Source organism: Mobula birostris, chromosome 5 (genome assembly GCF_030028105.1).
Source record: "Mobula birostris isolate sMobBir1 chromosome 5, sMobBir1.hap1, whole genome shotgun sequence".
Lineage (NCBI taxonomy): Eukaryota > Metazoa > Chordata > Chondrichthyes > Myliobatiformes > Myliobatidae > Mobula > Mobula birostris.
The window spans coordinates 63,439,860-63,457,579 of record NC_092374.1 but is presented as its reverse complement, the minus strand read 5'-3'; the positions used below and the strand labels follow the sequence as shown (position 1 = coordinate 63,457,579).

Here is a 17,720-nt window from a genome sequence, read left to right as displayed (position 1 = left end):
TGCAACTCTGATTAAAAAGCATTGTTAGTCAGTTATGGCAAATAAACTAGATTGTTCCTTTCTTTGGGTTTTGTAAAATTGCATGCTCATTTTCAAGCAGTTCTGATGGAGCTGATGAGAAGGTCCTTTTTTTTCTAAATTTGGTTGATTGAGATTGGAAAAGCGCTGCAAGGATGACAGAAGTCAATTGAAAGATAACTTTCAAAACATTCTTGGATACATAATATGGCATATGTCTGATGGACTGAATTGTTGGCTTTTATGCTATTTTATTCGGGTGACAAAACAAAGCAAGACTTATATTTTGTACTTTGTTTTTTTATAAATGTTGTTAAAAGAGTGTGATTTGTAAACAAACATCCATCTGTAATTTTAATGATAATTTTAAAGGAAAGATCTTGTGGAGGGGTAACTCCAGTTGGCCTAAGTCATCTCAAAGAACAAAAAAAAAATCTCTTGACCAATATTTTTGTTTTTATATATCAGGAAGAAGTGATTTTTGTGAGGCCAAAGATGAGAAATAAATTCAGTAATTAATAAATTGTGAGAAACTTCCTTGGCCATAGAATAGGAAGTGTGGAATGTGCTACCACTAAGAATATGATGAACAACGTAGATGTTATTTAAGAGAAATTAAACACTTGAATAAAGGTATAGAAGATTTTGATAGGGTATTAAATTAAGAGGGGTACAATGAGCCTCATATGGAGCATAAACAACTGCTGTCGACTTGTTGGGCTAAATGGTCTGTATCTATGAAGAAGATCAAGAAGACTTATCTTGTAAAGTCCATGCTATTGCCAGTTAATTGTAATTTGCATTTTCTGCTTTTCTTTCCCAGGTGGGTGCAGACAATGTGCACACAGCTTTATCCTTGGTTGGATATGAGCATGAATTAAAGAAAGCAATGGAATATGTTTTTGGATCTGTGTTAGTATGTGACTGCTTGGAAAATGCCAAGAAAGTGACTTTTGATCCACGGATTATGACCAAGACTGTCACTATTGGTGGTGATACTTTTGACCCACAGGGAACATTGAGTGGAGGTTAGATTGTTAAAATATTTAATTAATAATTCTTTATTAGTGACATCTGTCATTTATCTTGTGTTTTACAGTATGTTTCACTGTTTCTACTAGAGAATGGAGGCTATACTCTTTGCTTAAATTGTATTGATAGCTCAGGATCATAGCAATGAAGGAAACATATTTGTATTTAATATTGTAATATCTGTGCAAAGTACTCTTGCAGGTTAAGGATTTGTAATTTGCATACAGCTCCTTGTTATCCTCAATTATGTACTCACTTTATTAAACAGGTGCACGTATGCAATCTGCCTCTGTGCTAATTAAACTTCAAGAGCTGAAGGATGTCCAGGCTGAGCTCAAAATTAAACAAAATGAGTTGCAGAAAGTGGATAAGGAGCTGGGGAGTCTGAAGAATACTGCAGAAAAGTATGTCAATTTCTTGGCTTTTGAGGAACGAAAAGTTCAGTTCTTGTAATCTAAATTTCAGTTTAGTAGTGAAAGCATTCTTCCTCTGGAGACGGTGCAAAAATATATTTACAGTTTTCAGTGTTGAATTTTTTAAATCTATTCATCTTATTGCTGAAAGTGTTGTCTTGACTTGCTGCTTTTAGGTCAAGGGTCTGTGATTCTAAACGAGTTTCCTTGCACATAGCCTGAAACACTTCCCAGTTCCAGTCCCCTTGGCTTGAATCTTGTACAGTAAAAAATTCTCACTTTTAATGCTTTCCATTTGTAGCTTGTGTGTTACTAATATTGTTGCTGAAGGGTTGAAGGAGGAGTAAGAAAACAATTTCCTTGATACTGAGCTGTTGGAAAATGTGAATAATTTTGGATTCCTGTGGAATCTTTATGTTGGCCCAAATTTGGAGTATTGATTTATTGTGGATGAAGTTTTATATGCTAAGTTTGGTATCTTTGTGGGGGGAAAAAAATGACTTAATCAATGAGTAAGAACAAATTAGACCCATTGTCTTCTGTATTCATTCTAGTCGTGTGTTGGCTCATGCGATATAATAAATGGGCTCATCACCTGCATTTTGATCATTGGATTTGGCACATTGCAAAAACTGTGTTTCACAATTTTGTTTTTCAGGTACCGGCAGTTGAAGTTACAATGCGAGTTGAAATCTCAGGAGGAGGAATTACTGTTAGTAAAGCTTCAGCAGAGCTCTTACCACAAGCAACAGGAAGAGCTGGAATCTCTTCAAACAACTATTGGTACTTTTATTAAATTGGGGGGATGTATGGTAGGGAGTGATGCTGTGTTGCGTCGCCTTTCCTGCCTGATCTTTCCCATATCCCTTGATTCTCCTTGTGTCCGAAATAGCCAATTCCTTATCCTGAACCTATATTCCCCTAGACTGGGGTACCCAACCTTTTTTATGCTATGGACCACTACCATTACTGAAGGGTCCTTTGACCCCAGGTTGAGAACCCCTGCCCTAAATGATCAAGCCTGAAGAAATTCTGTCATTTCCTCAGAAACTTTAATGATTAATTTAATTGCCTATTGTAAACTGTGGGAAAGGGCCAATCTTCCATTATTTTTGTGAGATAATTCTCTAATTCCTAGAGTCAATGTAAAGTCTCCAAGTTCAACATTCTTTGACTGCTAAGAGCAAAATTGTGTTCTTATTGAACTCTTGTACACTGCGTAAAGAACTCCTTACCCTTATTCTCCAACGCTATTGGAATAAAAGGTATTGTAACGTTTGTTTTCCTGATTGTTTGATGTGGCCACACTTATATTCCAGCACGTCCTCAATCATGAGTTCTTATCACCAAAGTAAAATGTTAGATGATCACATTTTAAAATGACTAGTTTGATAACAGCTGGCTTTCTGACAACTTGGTTTACATTTGTAAAGTGCAAGTCAAAAATAATTTAAGATACCTTACATTAAAAGCATAATATTAAAATAGCATTATTGATGTGTATTCTCTTTGCTTTTAATTTTTAGCCGAATGTGAAGAAACACTTAACAAAACAAAAGAAGTGCAAAAGAAGGTTAAAGAAAAGTATGACATTTTGGAAAATAAGATGAAAAATGCTGACGCTGAGAGAGAAAAAGAATTGAAGGATGCGCAGAAGAAGCTTGATGATGCCAAAAAGAAAGCTGACATATCCACTAAGAAGACAAAGGAGAAAAAACAGGTACTTGAAATGTGTGGTTCTATATCTAAATCTTATTGATTTCTAGATAGTAAGTCTTGTGTTATTTAAGAAGTTAACACCTATTTAAAATACCAAATAGATACTAGCACTTTTCTGAATTGCGTAATGTTTTTCTGTTGTTTCTTTGGCTCTGTCTGCTTGCAGACAGTGATGAATCTCTGAGATTCTATACCCAGAGGATTGAGGAGGCTATTTCAAGAGCAAGCATAAAAGTTTTGAAATACGGTTGGCCCTCCGTATCTGCGGGGGTTTGGTTCCGGGACCCCCTGCAGATACCAAATTCCGTGGGTGCTCAAGTTCCGTATATAAAATGGTGTAGTATTTGCATATAACCTACACACATCCTCCCGTATACTTTAAATCATCTCCAGATTACTTATAATACCTAATACAATGTAAATGCTATGTACGTTTGTAAATAGTTGTTATACTGTATTGTTTAGGGAATCATGACGAGAAAAAAGTCTGTACATGTTCAGTACAGACGCAACCATCGTAGCTCTTCTGGGAACGCTGATGTTGCCTTGGCATCAGCCGATGCCGATTCTCCCGTGATCTTTATGTTCTTGAGGCTGTAGCGCTTTACATAGCTAGCCAGCCGTCCCTTACTAGCCTTAAACTCCTTCCTCTCACTCACAACACAAGTAGCGAACGAATGAGACAAGAGGCGAACAATGCTCAAACAACGAATGCTGGAGAGAGAACTCGAGTTTTTTCCGATCCAGATCCGCGGTTGGTTGAATTCGTGTATGCGGAACCCGTGGATACGAAGGGCCGACTGTATCAGGCTATTGAAGCTTGTGGAAAATGGGCACAAAGGCTAAGGCCTGGTGCCGATCAGTCATTGTCTTATCAAATGGTGGGTAGGTTTGTGGGGCCTACTGCTGTTTGTATTTTCAAGTGTTCTTGTGTACCTAAAAATAAAAACGGTCAATAGTGCACACTAATCATCTTTATTTAATTATTCTCATGGATTACATAGTAAATTTGATCAGCATTTGTTTACGTAGCATTACTTTAGAAGGTTTTACGATGAGGAAAAAGAAATATTGTTTCTTAATCTTATTCAACTTACCCTCTCTAATAAGCAACTTTTTATATTTATATCTGTAGGAAATGGATGCTTTACTTTTAGAATTAGAGGCATTGAAGAATGAGCAGGCTGGATATGAAGAGCAGATTGAGGCTGTGGATGCAGCTATCAAATCCTACAAGGAACAGATCGAAAACATGGCTGAAGAAGTGGCTAATAATAAGGTATTAATGATTAGAATTTGGGTTAAGTAAAGGTCATTTACATTTTTTTTTTGTCTTTGTATCAGGCATTTTTGATCATGATTTTTTAAAGTGCAGATGTGTATTTCTTTGTGTTTTATGCACAAGACGATTGTAACCTACAGCTTTTAGTTTTCACTCTTAAAACATGCTGTGCTTTATTCTGAAATTATGCATGATTTAAAACAATTCCCACTCTGATCATGTTTAAATTATAGGGGTTTTTCCACGCTATATCTCTAAATAAATAAATTCCAACCTCCAGAGATATTTTGTATTAAAGAGACATGAGAGTATGTCTCTACTGCTAAGTATTTCATCTACCCTTACATCTAGGGTCTTAAGCAGGGCTTCCAGGTGAAGCAGCATTTGTAAATACATTAGTGTCATTTATTGCATCTGATGTGGCCTCTAAATTGATTTCTGTCTATGTGGAAATTGCTTTGTTGAGCACCTTTGTTCTGTCCACCATAGCAGGTAGGATCTCCCAGTGGCCAGCCATTTTAATTACACTTCCCATTTGCACAGAGACCTGTCTGACCATGTCCTCTACTGCCAAATTGAAGCTAGGCATAGATTAGAACACATTCTAATATCCTGTCATGTCATCTCCAGCCTGACAACATCAGCATTGCTTACTCTAACTTCTGGTAAGCACCTCTCTGCTTTCCACACTTTAGTTTTTCCTTATCCCTCTGGTCCCCTTACCCCTTCTCTTTCCTCTCCCCTGCCTTCCCTACATGCCCATCAGCCCCACCTTCTTCCCACTGGCTCCCCACCTCTTTCCTATTATTGCATGGTCCACCATCCTTTCCTATGAGATACCATCTTGTTCAGCCTTTGCCTCTTCCACCTGTCACTTCCCACTAACCCCATAACACCCCCCCCCCCCCCCCCCCCCGGATTCAACAGTCACCCACTGGTTCGTGCACCTTTCCCTTCCTTACCCTTTTATTCTGGTTGATGAAACATCTTAGCCTGAAGTATCAACTGTTCTTTTCCTTCATGGATGCTGCCCAATGTGCTGAGTCCTCCAGCATTGTACTAAAGATTTCTTTGTCAGCAGGCATGAGCACAGATCTAAGCATACATCTTTGCATCACTCTTGCCTTAATCTGTGGCCCTAAATACTGCTGCTCTCTAGAATGGCTTTGGGTTGCCATAGATTAACAGTATTGAGTTGGCAACTCCCTACTAAATTGTGCAGGTCTGTTTTCAATGTTTGTTATTGGACGAAACCACTAAGGTAATTTCCTTAAGCAAGGATATTTCAATTTCATAATTTCTTTTTTGATTTTGTGTGATTTAGCATTAGGGCAGAATGTGGTATCCATATAAGACTTCAACCATTTTTGGACAAGCCAATGAGCACAAAATTTAAAATGAAAGAATATAAATAATCCACGTATAAGAGCTTATATGATCTATTTGATTTATACTTGTGTTTTGTAGGAAGCTGTGAAGATGGCTCAGAACAAGCTAGTTAAACAAAAGGAAGCTATAAAGACTCAGAACAAAGAAATTCAAATTAAAAACAATTCAATATCAGAATTAGTAAAACAGAAGAATGAAGCTCAGTTGAAAATCCAGGAACTGGAGCACAATATCAATAAGCATAAACGTGACACTGCTGATGCTGCTGCAAAAGTAAGTTCAAAAAACAGAGAATAATTAATTTGTTTCTTGGCTGGTATTGCTCATTCAGTAGGTCATATAATGGAAAGTTTATTTTCTATACATTTGCAACTAATAGTGTTGCTATAAATACAAAACTCTGGGATTCCAAACAACAAGGCTATATTAAAAATATGGCCAGCAAGGTGATCAAGGTGATCAAACTGATCAGCCAGACACTTAGTATTAGAGTTTGGCAGGAACACTTTGTTTTCTTTTAAAATCACAAAATTGTATACTATCTAAAGGACCCATTCAGCTATCAATACTAATGATAGCTAAAAATAACTTCATCAGCTTTGTAGTTTATGGCTTCTCAAGTGATTTGCTTTTTAAGTGTATTGTGGATTTCCGGCTTTATCATTCTTCCAGGCACTGACTTCTAGACTGTCATGACTCATTCCCACCTGCTGGTTAATGATCTTTATGTATAGGAATATGGAAGTTCACTACATGGTTTCTCTGTTGAAGCCTATCATTTATTATTCTTTCCCTAATGCATAACAATTCATTTATGTGGATTGAATTCTATTTTTCCACTTTATGCCTTCATTGATTTCTTTTCTACAGACTAGATTTTTCTTCCACTGTGTCAACCACAATTGTGGCATTTACATTTTAGTCCAAATTATTTAGTAAAAACTTTGTAAAACAAAGGCCTTTTACCAAGTTGTGCAGAACCCTACAGGATACATGGTTCTAACTCTTTTGATCTTTCTTCAAAGTAAGTTCGCTACTTTTCTTTGGATTCCGTATGCATTTCTTTTCTTTCAGTCAATCCATTAAATTCTTTCCTCTGATCGAAAATCCTTGTTACCTCGAAAAATTCATTTGGATTTGCTTTGCAGAACCTTCCGTTAACAAATCTGTATTTGATTGTTTTTGGTCTCAGTTCATTCCCCTTTTTTGTCGTCTTCCTCCACCTTGTTTTTTTGGTCTCCCTTGCACTTTTGCCAGCAGCAAATACAAAATGCACAGCTTACCGTGCTCCCTGCAAGGAATTTGAAAATACAGCTGCTTTTCAGAAAATGCTATTGCAACGTAGCATGGTAATTTGAAAGTAACTTTAAGAAAGGATCAGAAGTTTCTCTGTAAATACCTCCTTTTGTTTGGTTATTTACCTTTCCAAGATTGAAGGTGACGTCGAAAATCTCTCTGCTCTTCAATTCCATTTCTTCTATATATGTATTCACTTTTTGTGCATCTAGAGTACAATACATCAGACTTATTTGTTACTTGTCTATACTAATTAAATATATGATGACTCCCTGACCTGATAATTAGAAGCAATTTGCAAAAAAAGATGTGTGGGAAACCAGGCTAAAACCAGTTTGTATGAAAGTTCATATTGAAGAACATCATTTTAATTATAATTCTGTAGAATGACTAATGTTTTTGTTTGAAAATTTCACAACTTTTATAATAGTTAAGAAATAGTAGATATACAAAATATAAATATAAGGGAAATTGATGATCCTGTCTAAAAACTCTTCAATGAAATCATGAAGAAGCAGTTACATTTACATAGCTCTATTTGCCAAATGGAAGTTCCTTATAATAGTGGCAAACAAGAATGTTGGGTAGAGAAGAGAAAGAAAAATTTTTTTTAGAGAGAGGTGAGTTGGGTAAAGCAGAAGGCATAGCTAAGAGTTTGTAGGAACTGGGGCTCTAATCTCTGATCTTTGGTCTCTGAGATGGAAGAACATTTGTGACAAGCTTATGGACTCCCAGCAAGGTAGATTGAAGCTGAGTGCTGTCATTACTTAGAAGATAGAATATTACAGCACAATACAAGCCATTCAGCCCACAATGCTGTTCCGACCTTTTAACTTACTCTAAAGATCAATTTAACCCTACCCTCCAACATAACCGTTTTTCTATTGCCCATGTGCCCATCGAGGAATTTCTTCAATACGCCTAATGTATCTCCCTCTGTCACCACTGCTAGCAGGGTGTTCCAGTTACCCACACTTTTCTGTGTAAAGAACTTGCATCTGACATCCCCCTGTACTTTTTACCAATCACCTTAAAATTATGCCCCCTTGAATTAGTCATGACTGCCTTTGGAAAAAGTCTCCGGCTATCTACTCTATACTTGTCATCTTGTACACCTCTATCAGGTCACCTCTCATTCTTCCTTGCTCCATAGAGAAAAGCCCTAGCTCACTCAACCTATCTTCATAAGACATACTTTCTAGTCCAAGCAGCATATTGGTAAATCTCTTATGCACCCCATGTTTTCCACATCCTTCTTATAATAAGGTGACCAGAGCTGAACACAATATTCCAAATGTGGTCTAATCAGGATTATATAGAGCAACAACATTATCTTACGGCCCTTGAACTCAATCCCCTGACTAATGAAAGCCAATATACCAATATGCCTTCTTAACAACCTTATCAATTTGCATGGCCACTTTGAGGGAGCCAGGGATGTGGATCACAAGATCATTCATTTCCTCTATACTGCCAAGAATCCAGCCGTTAAACCTCTATTCCACCTTCAAATTCGATCTTCCAAAATGAATCTCTTCACACTGGTTGAACTCCAGCTGCCTTTCCTCTACCCCGCTATGCAATCAGTCAATGCCTCATTGCAACCTACAATAACCCTTCACACTATCTGCAACTCCATCAACCTTCATGTCATCTGCGAACGAACTAATCAACCCTTCCAATTTGTCGTCCAAGTTATCACAAGGAGTGGTGTTTCCAGAACTGATCCCTGCAGAACACCACTGATCACCAACCTCAAGGCAGAAAACTCTTCATCTACTACCACCCCTGCCTTCTATGGACAAGCCAATTATGTGTCCACACAGCCAGATTTCCCCATATCCCATGCTGCTGACTTTCTGAATGAGCCTACCATGGGAAGCCCTATCAAATACCTTGCTAAAATCCATATATATCACAGCCATTGCTGTCTCTACCTTCATCAATGTGTTTTCTCATATTCTCAAAGAATTCAATCAGGTTTGTGAGGCGTGACCTGCCCCTCAAAGCCTTGTTGACTATCTGAATACTCATAAATCTTCTCTCTAAGAATCCTTTGAAATAATTTGCCCACCAATGAAGTAAGACTCACTGGTCTATAATTCCCTCCTCCCTTTCTTGAACAAAGGACTAACATTTGCCACTTTCCAATCATCTGGTACTACTTCTGAGGCCAATGAGGATGCAAAGGTCTTTGCCAAAGGCACAGCAATCTCTTCCCTCGCTTCCCCTAGTAACCTGGGGTATATCCTGTCTGGTCCTGGGCTCATCTGTCTGAATGTTTTTCAAAGGTTCTAGCATATTCCCTATCTTAACATCAGTATGTTCAAGCATATTAGTCTGTTTTACACTGTCTTCACAAACATCTCACTCGTGAACAGTGAAGCAAAGTATTCATTAAGGACCTTCCCTACCTCATCTGACTCCAGGTACGTGTTTCCTCTACTATCCATGATCAATCTTAACCTCATTCCGGCCATCCTGTTCTTCAAAGCATGTAGAATGCCTTTGGATTTTCCTTAATCCTACTCACCAAAACCTTCTCCTGTCCCCTTCAGCTTCTTCCTGCTGCCTTCTAACTCTAGAGCCCTGTGTGAGCCTTACTTTCCAAACCTTAAGTAAGCTTTTTCTCTTCCTCTTGACTAGATATTCACATCTTTTGTCAACCATGGTTCCTTCACCCTACTATCCTTTCCTTGCCTCAATGGGACAAAACTGTCCAGAATATCCAGCAAGTGTTCCCTAAACAACTTCTACATTTTTGTTGTGCACTTCCTTGGAGTATCTCTGTTCCCAATTTATGCTCCCCAGTTCCTGCCTAAAATCATTATAATTCCTCCTTTCCCAATTAAATACTTTCCTATGGCATCTACTGTTATCCCTCTCCAAGGCTATGGTAAAGGTCAGAGAGTTGTGGTCACTGTCTTCAAAATGCTCTCCCACTGAGAGACCCGACACCTGACCTGGTTCATGGCCTGGCACCAAGTTTAATCTGGCCTCTCCTCCAGTTGTTGAATCAGAAATCCTTCCTGGACACAATTCTGCACACAATTTGGACACAATCGAAATGGAAAGAATTCTGCCCCATCCAAATATTTTGCCCTAAGGAGGTGACAATCAATATTAGGGAAGTTCTCTTGACAACAACCCTGTTGTTTTTGGACCTTTCCAAAATCTGCCTCCTGACCTGTTCCTCAGTGTTGCTTTTACTATTAGGGGTGTCTGTAGAATACACCAAATAGAGTGATTCCTCCCTTCCTGCCTTCCACCCACACTGACTCAATAGACAGTTTCTTCATGATGTCATCCCTCTCTGCATCTGCAAAACTATCCCTGATTAGCAGTGCCACTTTCCCACTTCTTTTTCTTCCCTCTCTGTCCTTTTAGAAACATAACATCTAAACCCTGGAATAACCAGCAACCATTCCTGCCCTTGTGAATCTGTAAAAAGTTTCCCGTCATCTCTACAAGTTATTAATTGCTTGATTTCCTTACCCTTTTTTAGCAGTTTCTCAGTAGCAAGCCTGATAGGTAGAACCTGCCAATTAGTAGAGCTGCTTCTTTACAGGTCCAGAGACTCTGGCTCAATTTTGACATCGGATCACGCCTGTGTGGACTTTGTATGTTCTCCCTGTCACCATGTGGGTTTCCTCTGGGTGCTCTGGTTTTCTTCGACGCCCCAAAGACATACAGATTGACAGGTTAATTGGCCTCTGTACATTGTTTCTTGTAGTGGTGAGTGGTAGAATCTGGGGGATTGTCAAAGAACGTTAGTGTAAATGGGTCAGTGAGTCAAAGGGCTTGTTTCTGGTATCTCTTTGACCCTGACCTTGTTTTAAAAAAAATTAAATAGACTTTGTCATCATGAATGATGATTGGATACAGCTTGGATGTTAGTCCTATTTGACCCCTGTACACTGTGCAAGAAGGCACAGTGTCGTTTTGAGTTTAATTTGATTGTCAGGCTACTAATACTTCCCAGCTGGGTCAGAAAAGAATTTATCCTCTTTGAGATCAACTAGTTCTTGTGGGATTTGTTTAATTAAAAGATTGGAGTTGGGCTTGTTTTTTTTTTACCAAAAAAAACACTCTCTTTCTCTTATTTGAAACTTTTGCAGGTGACTCGGATGCAGAAAGAGTATGAATGGATTAATTCTGAAAAACACCTCTTTGGCCAGACTAACACAGTCTATGATTTTAAAGCAAATTGTCCTAAAGAAGCCGGTCAGCAGCTGCAGGAACTACAGCAGAAGAAAGACAAACTTGGCAAAAATGTTAATGTGAGGGCAATGAATATGCTGAGCCAGGCCGAGGAGCGGGTATGATTTTACTTATGAAGCTCTTTAGAAATTGTAAGAAATGAAAGCAGCTATACACACTCAGTGGCTACTTTATTAGGTACGCCTGCATGTTAGTGTAAATATCTAATCAACCAACCATTTGGCAGCAACCTGATGCATAAAAGCATGCAGACATGTTCAAGAGGTTCAGTTGTTTTTTAGACTAAACATCAGATTGGGGAAGAAATGTGATCTAAGTGACTTTGACCGTGGAATGATTGTTGGTGCCAGACGGGGTGGTTTGACTATCTGAGAAGCTGCTGATCTGGGATTTTCACGCACAACAATCTGTAGAGTTTATGGAGTATGGTATGAAAAGCAAGGGAAACAAAACAAAGCATCCAGTGAATGACAGTTCTGTGCCTGAAAATGTCTTGTTAATGAGAGAGGTCAGAGGAGAATGGCCAAACTGGTTCAGTAACACAGATAACCACACATTACAACAGTGGTGTGCAGAAGAGCATCTCTGAATGCACATGTCAAACCTTGAATTGGTTGGGCTATCTCCTGTACCTAATAAAGTGGCCAACGAGTGTATATTTGCATATTTAATATTTGTGTTTCCCACAAGTGAACTGTTTTTATATGTATTAATAAAAAAAAGTGTGGCCATCTCCTAAATGTAAATAATTTAGTTTTTTTTTCACAAAGACATTTAATCTGGAATAGCTGACTGCATTAAAGATAATGGCTTGGAACTTCCTGTTAATTTCAGTTAAGTTAGTTATGCATGACCTCGCCTTAATTTTAATTACCTTAATTTAAACCATGTCTTATATAAAAGAGTTTGTCGTAACATGTTACCATTAAGTAGCTTCAAAAAATGGTGTTTGGTGTTGGGCATAGTTTGACACTTGTGCTGTTAAAGGAAGACTTCATTGATTAATCACAGGTGATGATGTGCGTGCTCTTTAACACAATTCCTTGTTACCATTTATATTTACTAAAAATACTCATTAAAGAACATTAAGGTGGTGTTTGTTCTCCGGTTGTGGGAGTGAATTCTTCTGGGTCTTGTTTGGATCACATCACATTTGGATGGCTATTACAATTTCTTTTTTTAAAAAAAACCCTGTGCATCCCCGTGAGCATTTGATTTATTTTGAGTAAACATTCCATAGCAAGCTCTACAAACTGTATAAAGAGGTTGAGCACTGGAACCTCAGTGCAATGCATAATTTGATCATGGCTTCCATATGAAATGTCTGAAGATTGCACTTACACAACCAAAAATACAATTTAATTTAATCTGTGAATAATTATATTCATATCTGATGATTAAACTTGGTGTTACTGTGAATATTAAGAAACTGCATTGATTCATATTCTAGATACCAGTTTAATATGACTACCTGTTGACTTGTGTAAATAAAAAATAATAACTGGATCTTGGAAAGCTTGATGAAATTTAAGTGGACTCCTTTTATGTTTTTTCACAGTACAATGATTTAATGAAAAAGAAAAGAATAGTGACAAATGACAAGTCAAAAATTCTTTCAACTATTGAAGAGCTAGATAAAAAGAAAAATGAAGCTTTGAATGTAGCTTGGAAACAGGTAAACAAAGATTTGTATCTCAACAGTTCTTTTAGTGTTGGATTGGGGCATGGTCATAACTGAGGATTTTTTTCCGCAGTTTTCCTGTATTTCCTTATCGCAGATGAAAGGCATTTCACCCAATGAGTCTTTGCCAACTCAGAGCAATTTCATTCTCATACTAATTTTCCATGAAACTATTTGCTATATGCAAAACCACATTTGCTACAGTTCTACCACCACCTAGAGGAAATTTACAGTGGCCAAATAACTTAACAACCTGCTCATCTTTTGGATGTGTGGGGATTGGGTGAAGGAGACCCAAGTGTTCACCAGGACCATGTACAAACTACACACAAACAGCACTGTAAAATAGGATTGAGCTCTGGTCGCTGGAACTAAAGTCAGCAGTTCTACAAGCCACATTTGCAAGGGATATTGAGCAACGTAGTTAAAAAACAAAACCTGCTTTGGGATGCTTAATTATATTGGGTTTATCTGAAATGAATATAGTAGTGTCAAAGCATATTGACCATGTTTAATAAAAACGAAGTCCATTGGAGTCCTTTGAGGGTGTAATAATCAGGGATTCCTATAGATAAAATTGAATTTAAAGGAGGTGTCATAAAAATGCAACAAAAATTAAGAGCTTGTGACATTGGAGGTAATATCTTAGAATGGATAGAACAATAACTTAAATTGAGTAAATAACTTAAACAAAAGGACTGAATGAATTTGTATAAGGATAGTGTTTGGTTAGCTCTGAGGAGTATGCAAAAGTTTTACATAGATGAGTTAAGTTAGTGCAAAAAGCTTTTTAATTAAGTATCGTGGGAAAATTTGAGATCTTTTTTAGTGTGAAGAAACAGAAAAGCAGAATATTATTTAAAGGGATAGACTACAGGATCCTCCAGTACAGTTTTTGTAAATGTAACAAAGTTATTATGTAGGTAGCAGGTAATTAGGAAAGTAAATTGAATACTTGCATTATTTCAGAGGCACAGAGCAAGTGTACTGAGTATTGATGAGAGCATTCTTTTTGGCACTGTACAAGAACTTAAGAAAGAGGAGCAGGAATAGGATGCTTAGCCCTCCCAGCAATTTAATGTGATTTTGCTTGATCTGTGTCATCCTCTTCTCTTTTACACAAATTTTCTATAGCTTTCAATTCACTGATTTCAAAAATTTATCTACTACTTTTTTAAGTACCCCAATGATCTAGCCTCCACAACTCTCAAGAGGAGGGAAGTCCTGGCATTTCCTATGCACCTTAGATTATAAATGATGGCCCTATAATTTTGTAACAATTGCCTCTTTTAAGAAGATGTATATTTACACTGGAGGAAATTCAGAGAAAGTTCGTTAGGCTGCTTCCTGACATGAAAGGATTGTCAATGAGGGAAAGTTGGGCTTAATCTTTTAGAGGTTACAAGAATGAGAGATCTTCAAACATGTAGGATACCACAGGGTAAGGGGGTGGGATGGGGAAGGATAAACTGGTGCTTATCAAGTTAGATGATAAGGTGTTTCCTTTTGTGGGGACTCTCAAACTAGGGAGCCATCACTTTCAGAGATGGGAGCCATCATTCATGCAATACTAAAATGCAGAAAAATTTCTTATGGAGGTCCTTGGAATTCTCTGGAGTAGAGAGCTGTGGAGGTCAAATAATTTAAAATATTCAGACTGAGATTTCTGTACAGAGAAGGCAACGATTACAAGGAACAGGTGAAGCAGAGCAGAGGTTATGATCTTTAATTGTGCAGAATGCTTAAGGTCTACACTGGCTAATAACTGCTACTACTGATGGTTTTCTATTGATCGGTAACAGAGGGTGGGCTTCCTGTACAAGATACTTCGTAATTACTGGTATTGCAAGGACTATATTTGAATATGCCTTTTGTCTGTTATGCTGTTGGGCACATGGCCAAGTGGTTAAGGCTTTCGTCTAGTGATCTGAAGGTCGCTAGTTCGAGCCCCAGCTGTGGGAGCGTGTTTCTGTCCTTGAGCAAGGCACCTAACCACACATTGCTCTGGTGTCTGTGCAAGGAGTGGTGCCCCACACAGACTTCCAATCTGCGCCTTGTAAGGCATGAAAATGCCCGACGCAGGCCTCTCATGGTCTAAGTCGACGTTCCCTCCTCTCCCCCCCCCCCCGTTATGCTGGATATTCTCTCGTCATTTATTGGTTGACTTTTTTTAAAAAGATTCCAAATCTCCCTTGCCCATCCCTCCCACCACCTTTTCATTCTTATTTTTTAGCGTGTGCCTGTGTGCGTGCGTCCGTGATGATGTCTTTTTCATTGCTTTTTTACAAGGTGCGGAATGAGAGAGAGAGAGAGAGAGAGAGACTGTGTGGCACACCACTCCCCACACAGACATTTTCGCAGCATTTTCCCTTTATCAACCCGGCACGGATGGAAAGCATACTCGGGAGCAGACCCGACTGGTTTCGAACCCGGGATCCTCTGCTTCCGGGTCCGGCGCTGATGTCATTGCGCCACCAGCTGGCCCCACCTTTTCATTCTTAACTTCCCTAACTATTTCTCTCTGAGAAGGTTGAAAATGGAATCTATTTCAAATTGACAGTTGACCTTTATTGTATCATTATGAATAGTTGTTATATTTCACAATCGGTAGCAGAAAGTGGCACTGATGTTAAAGTTTAGCAGTGACCTTGTTAAACTATGTGATTGGGAGGAAGAGGTACAGCAGGGATAGGCAGTTTATAAGTTGTGGTTCAGGCCTAATTTAATCCACAAAACTCATCACTGCATGTCTATCAGAATCTTTTAAGCAATCTGAGTTGGGCAAGAGATAGCCACATGTTAGTAATATGCTCCATCAAACTCCTGTGCCAGTTTGCTGGTTACAAATATCAGTATTGAAAATTACACATTAAGGTTTTATATAGAATTTTTATTTTTGCTTTTTTGTTGTGATTTAATAAATTAGGCTAAAAACATGTCCTGTTAAGTTCAGGTGATAAAGGACCTGCGACGGTAGACTTTTACCCACTCCTTGAAATGCAAAATCTGTCAAGTGAAGATGCAAAGTCAATTTGAAAATCAGGTTATGACTAGGTATTTATGCTACTTGAATAGAGCAAATAATTCTCAACTAATCTGTCTTGAACCCTATGTATTTGCTGATAGAATTTCTGTCAACCAAGTTTACCTTTATTATTTAGGTTAACCAAGATTTTGGCTCCATTTTCTCCACACTACTTCCTGGAGCAAAGGCCATGTTAGTTCCTCCTGAAGGCAAGACTATACTAGATGGACTAGAATTCAAAGTAGCTCTTGGAGATGCTTGGAAGGAGAACCTAACTGAACTTAGTGGTGGTCAAAGGTACATCTTTTTATTAAATTTTGAAATCATCTCTTGGAAAAAGATATTCGAGTAGTTCTCAGTGTCTTGGCCAACATTCTTCTCTCAGTCAACACTTTTAAAACTGATTTCATTTTACTGTATTTGGGTAGTTGTGTGGAAATTGCCACATTTGCTACATTATAATAGTGACTGCACTTCATTGGCTGCAAAATAATTTTGAGTGTTCCAAAAGGAGTTTGTTTTTTTTTAATCCATATTTATGCAAGTCCTCCTTTATTAATTGGTTCCTGATACTCACCAAGATGTTTATACATCCCAATTTTCAAACTTGGCAGTTTGCTATCAGTAAATGCTGTCCTTTTATGCCTGAAAGTGTTCTTATTTTTTAAAAAGAATTAAATTGCCACCTACCTCAGCATATAGTTTTGTGTGTATCAAGACAATCCATGCCAGTTGAGCCACAGGAGATAGATAAGTTGCATGCCAGATTTGATCAAAGACATTTTTGTGTGCTTATAAATTGCAGATATCTCAATGTTATTGATCTTTTTTATATTTAGGTTGATATTTGAACATATCTGATCAATATTTGAACACACAATTTTTAGTCAGATGCTATTTTGAAATCAAGGCGCTTGTATCTCCTATCCTGACCATCTCAAAGGGATTTTACATCATTGATTACTTCTTTGCCCTAGGTTATGCTTTTTTCAAATGAAATGAAAACCCAAGAAAGTTAGGGAGGTCAAACAATTTAACAGGAAAAATACAAAGGGGATGAATTAATGATACTGAAAATCAAGCAATATTATGGTAAATGGAATGTTAATGTGCCATTGTGTCTATTCTGTAGATCACTAGTGGCACTTTCTCTGATTCTGGCTATGCTGCTTTTCAAACCTGCTCCAATTTATATTCTGGATGAAGTAGATGCAGCCTTGGACCTCTCACATACACAAAATATCGGCCAGATGCTGCGAACACATTTCCGCCATTCTCAGGTATGTAAATTCCTCAGTCTGTTTTCTTTCCTCCATACTGAGCCGTTGAATATTCTGTGCAGAGAATTTTGTTGACATCAAACCTGAATTTATCCATCCACACTGCTTACTATTGCAAACAGGTTGTCAAAGTCCTGATTCTTTAAACCTACAGATTGACCCTTGCTCCATGTCTGATGTGTGATCTTCTGCATTGTGTCTTGGTGGACAAATGATATTCTTGAATAGAACAGATGTTATTTTTGAGACAAGTAAAATTCCATTCTTATTTCTCTATCTAGTTGGTTACAAATCTCTGCTGTTTCTGGTGTAGATGATGAATAGGAAATGAGAATGACATATTTCTTCCAAGTCTCCATTAATG

The 17,720-nt window shown here is 37.9% G+C and overlaps 1 protein-coding gene across 2 annotated transcripts in view; it reads left to right on the top strand.

The window, feature by feature from the left end:
* smc2 (structural maintenance of chromosomes 2) overlaps positions 1-17,720 on the top strand; it is a 61,802-nt gene that overhangs the window by 41,425 nt on the left and 2,657 nt on the right. For both annotated transcript variants that reach the window (XM_072258159.1, XM_072258158.1), the window contains exons 14-23: positions 842-1,046; positions 1,319-1,454; positions 2,122-2,246; positions 2,990-3,183; positions 4,318-4,461; positions 5,932-6,126; positions 11,268-11,468; positions 12,929-13,045; positions 16,213-16,373; positions 17,209-17,356. In XM_072258159.1, the coding sequence (XP_072114260.1) occupies positions 842-1,046; positions 1,319-1,454; positions 2,122-2,246; positions 2,990-3,183; positions 4,318-4,461; positions 5,932-6,126; positions 11,268-11,468; positions 12,929-13,045; positions 16,213-16,373; positions 17,209-17,356 (1,626 nt within the window). The remainder of the gene's footprint in view (positions 1-841; positions 1,047-1,318; positions 1,455-2,121; positions 2,247-2,989; positions 3,184-4,317; positions 4,462-5,931; positions 6,127-11,267; positions 11,469-12,928; positions 13,046-16,212; positions 16,374-17,208; positions 17,357-17,720) is intronic.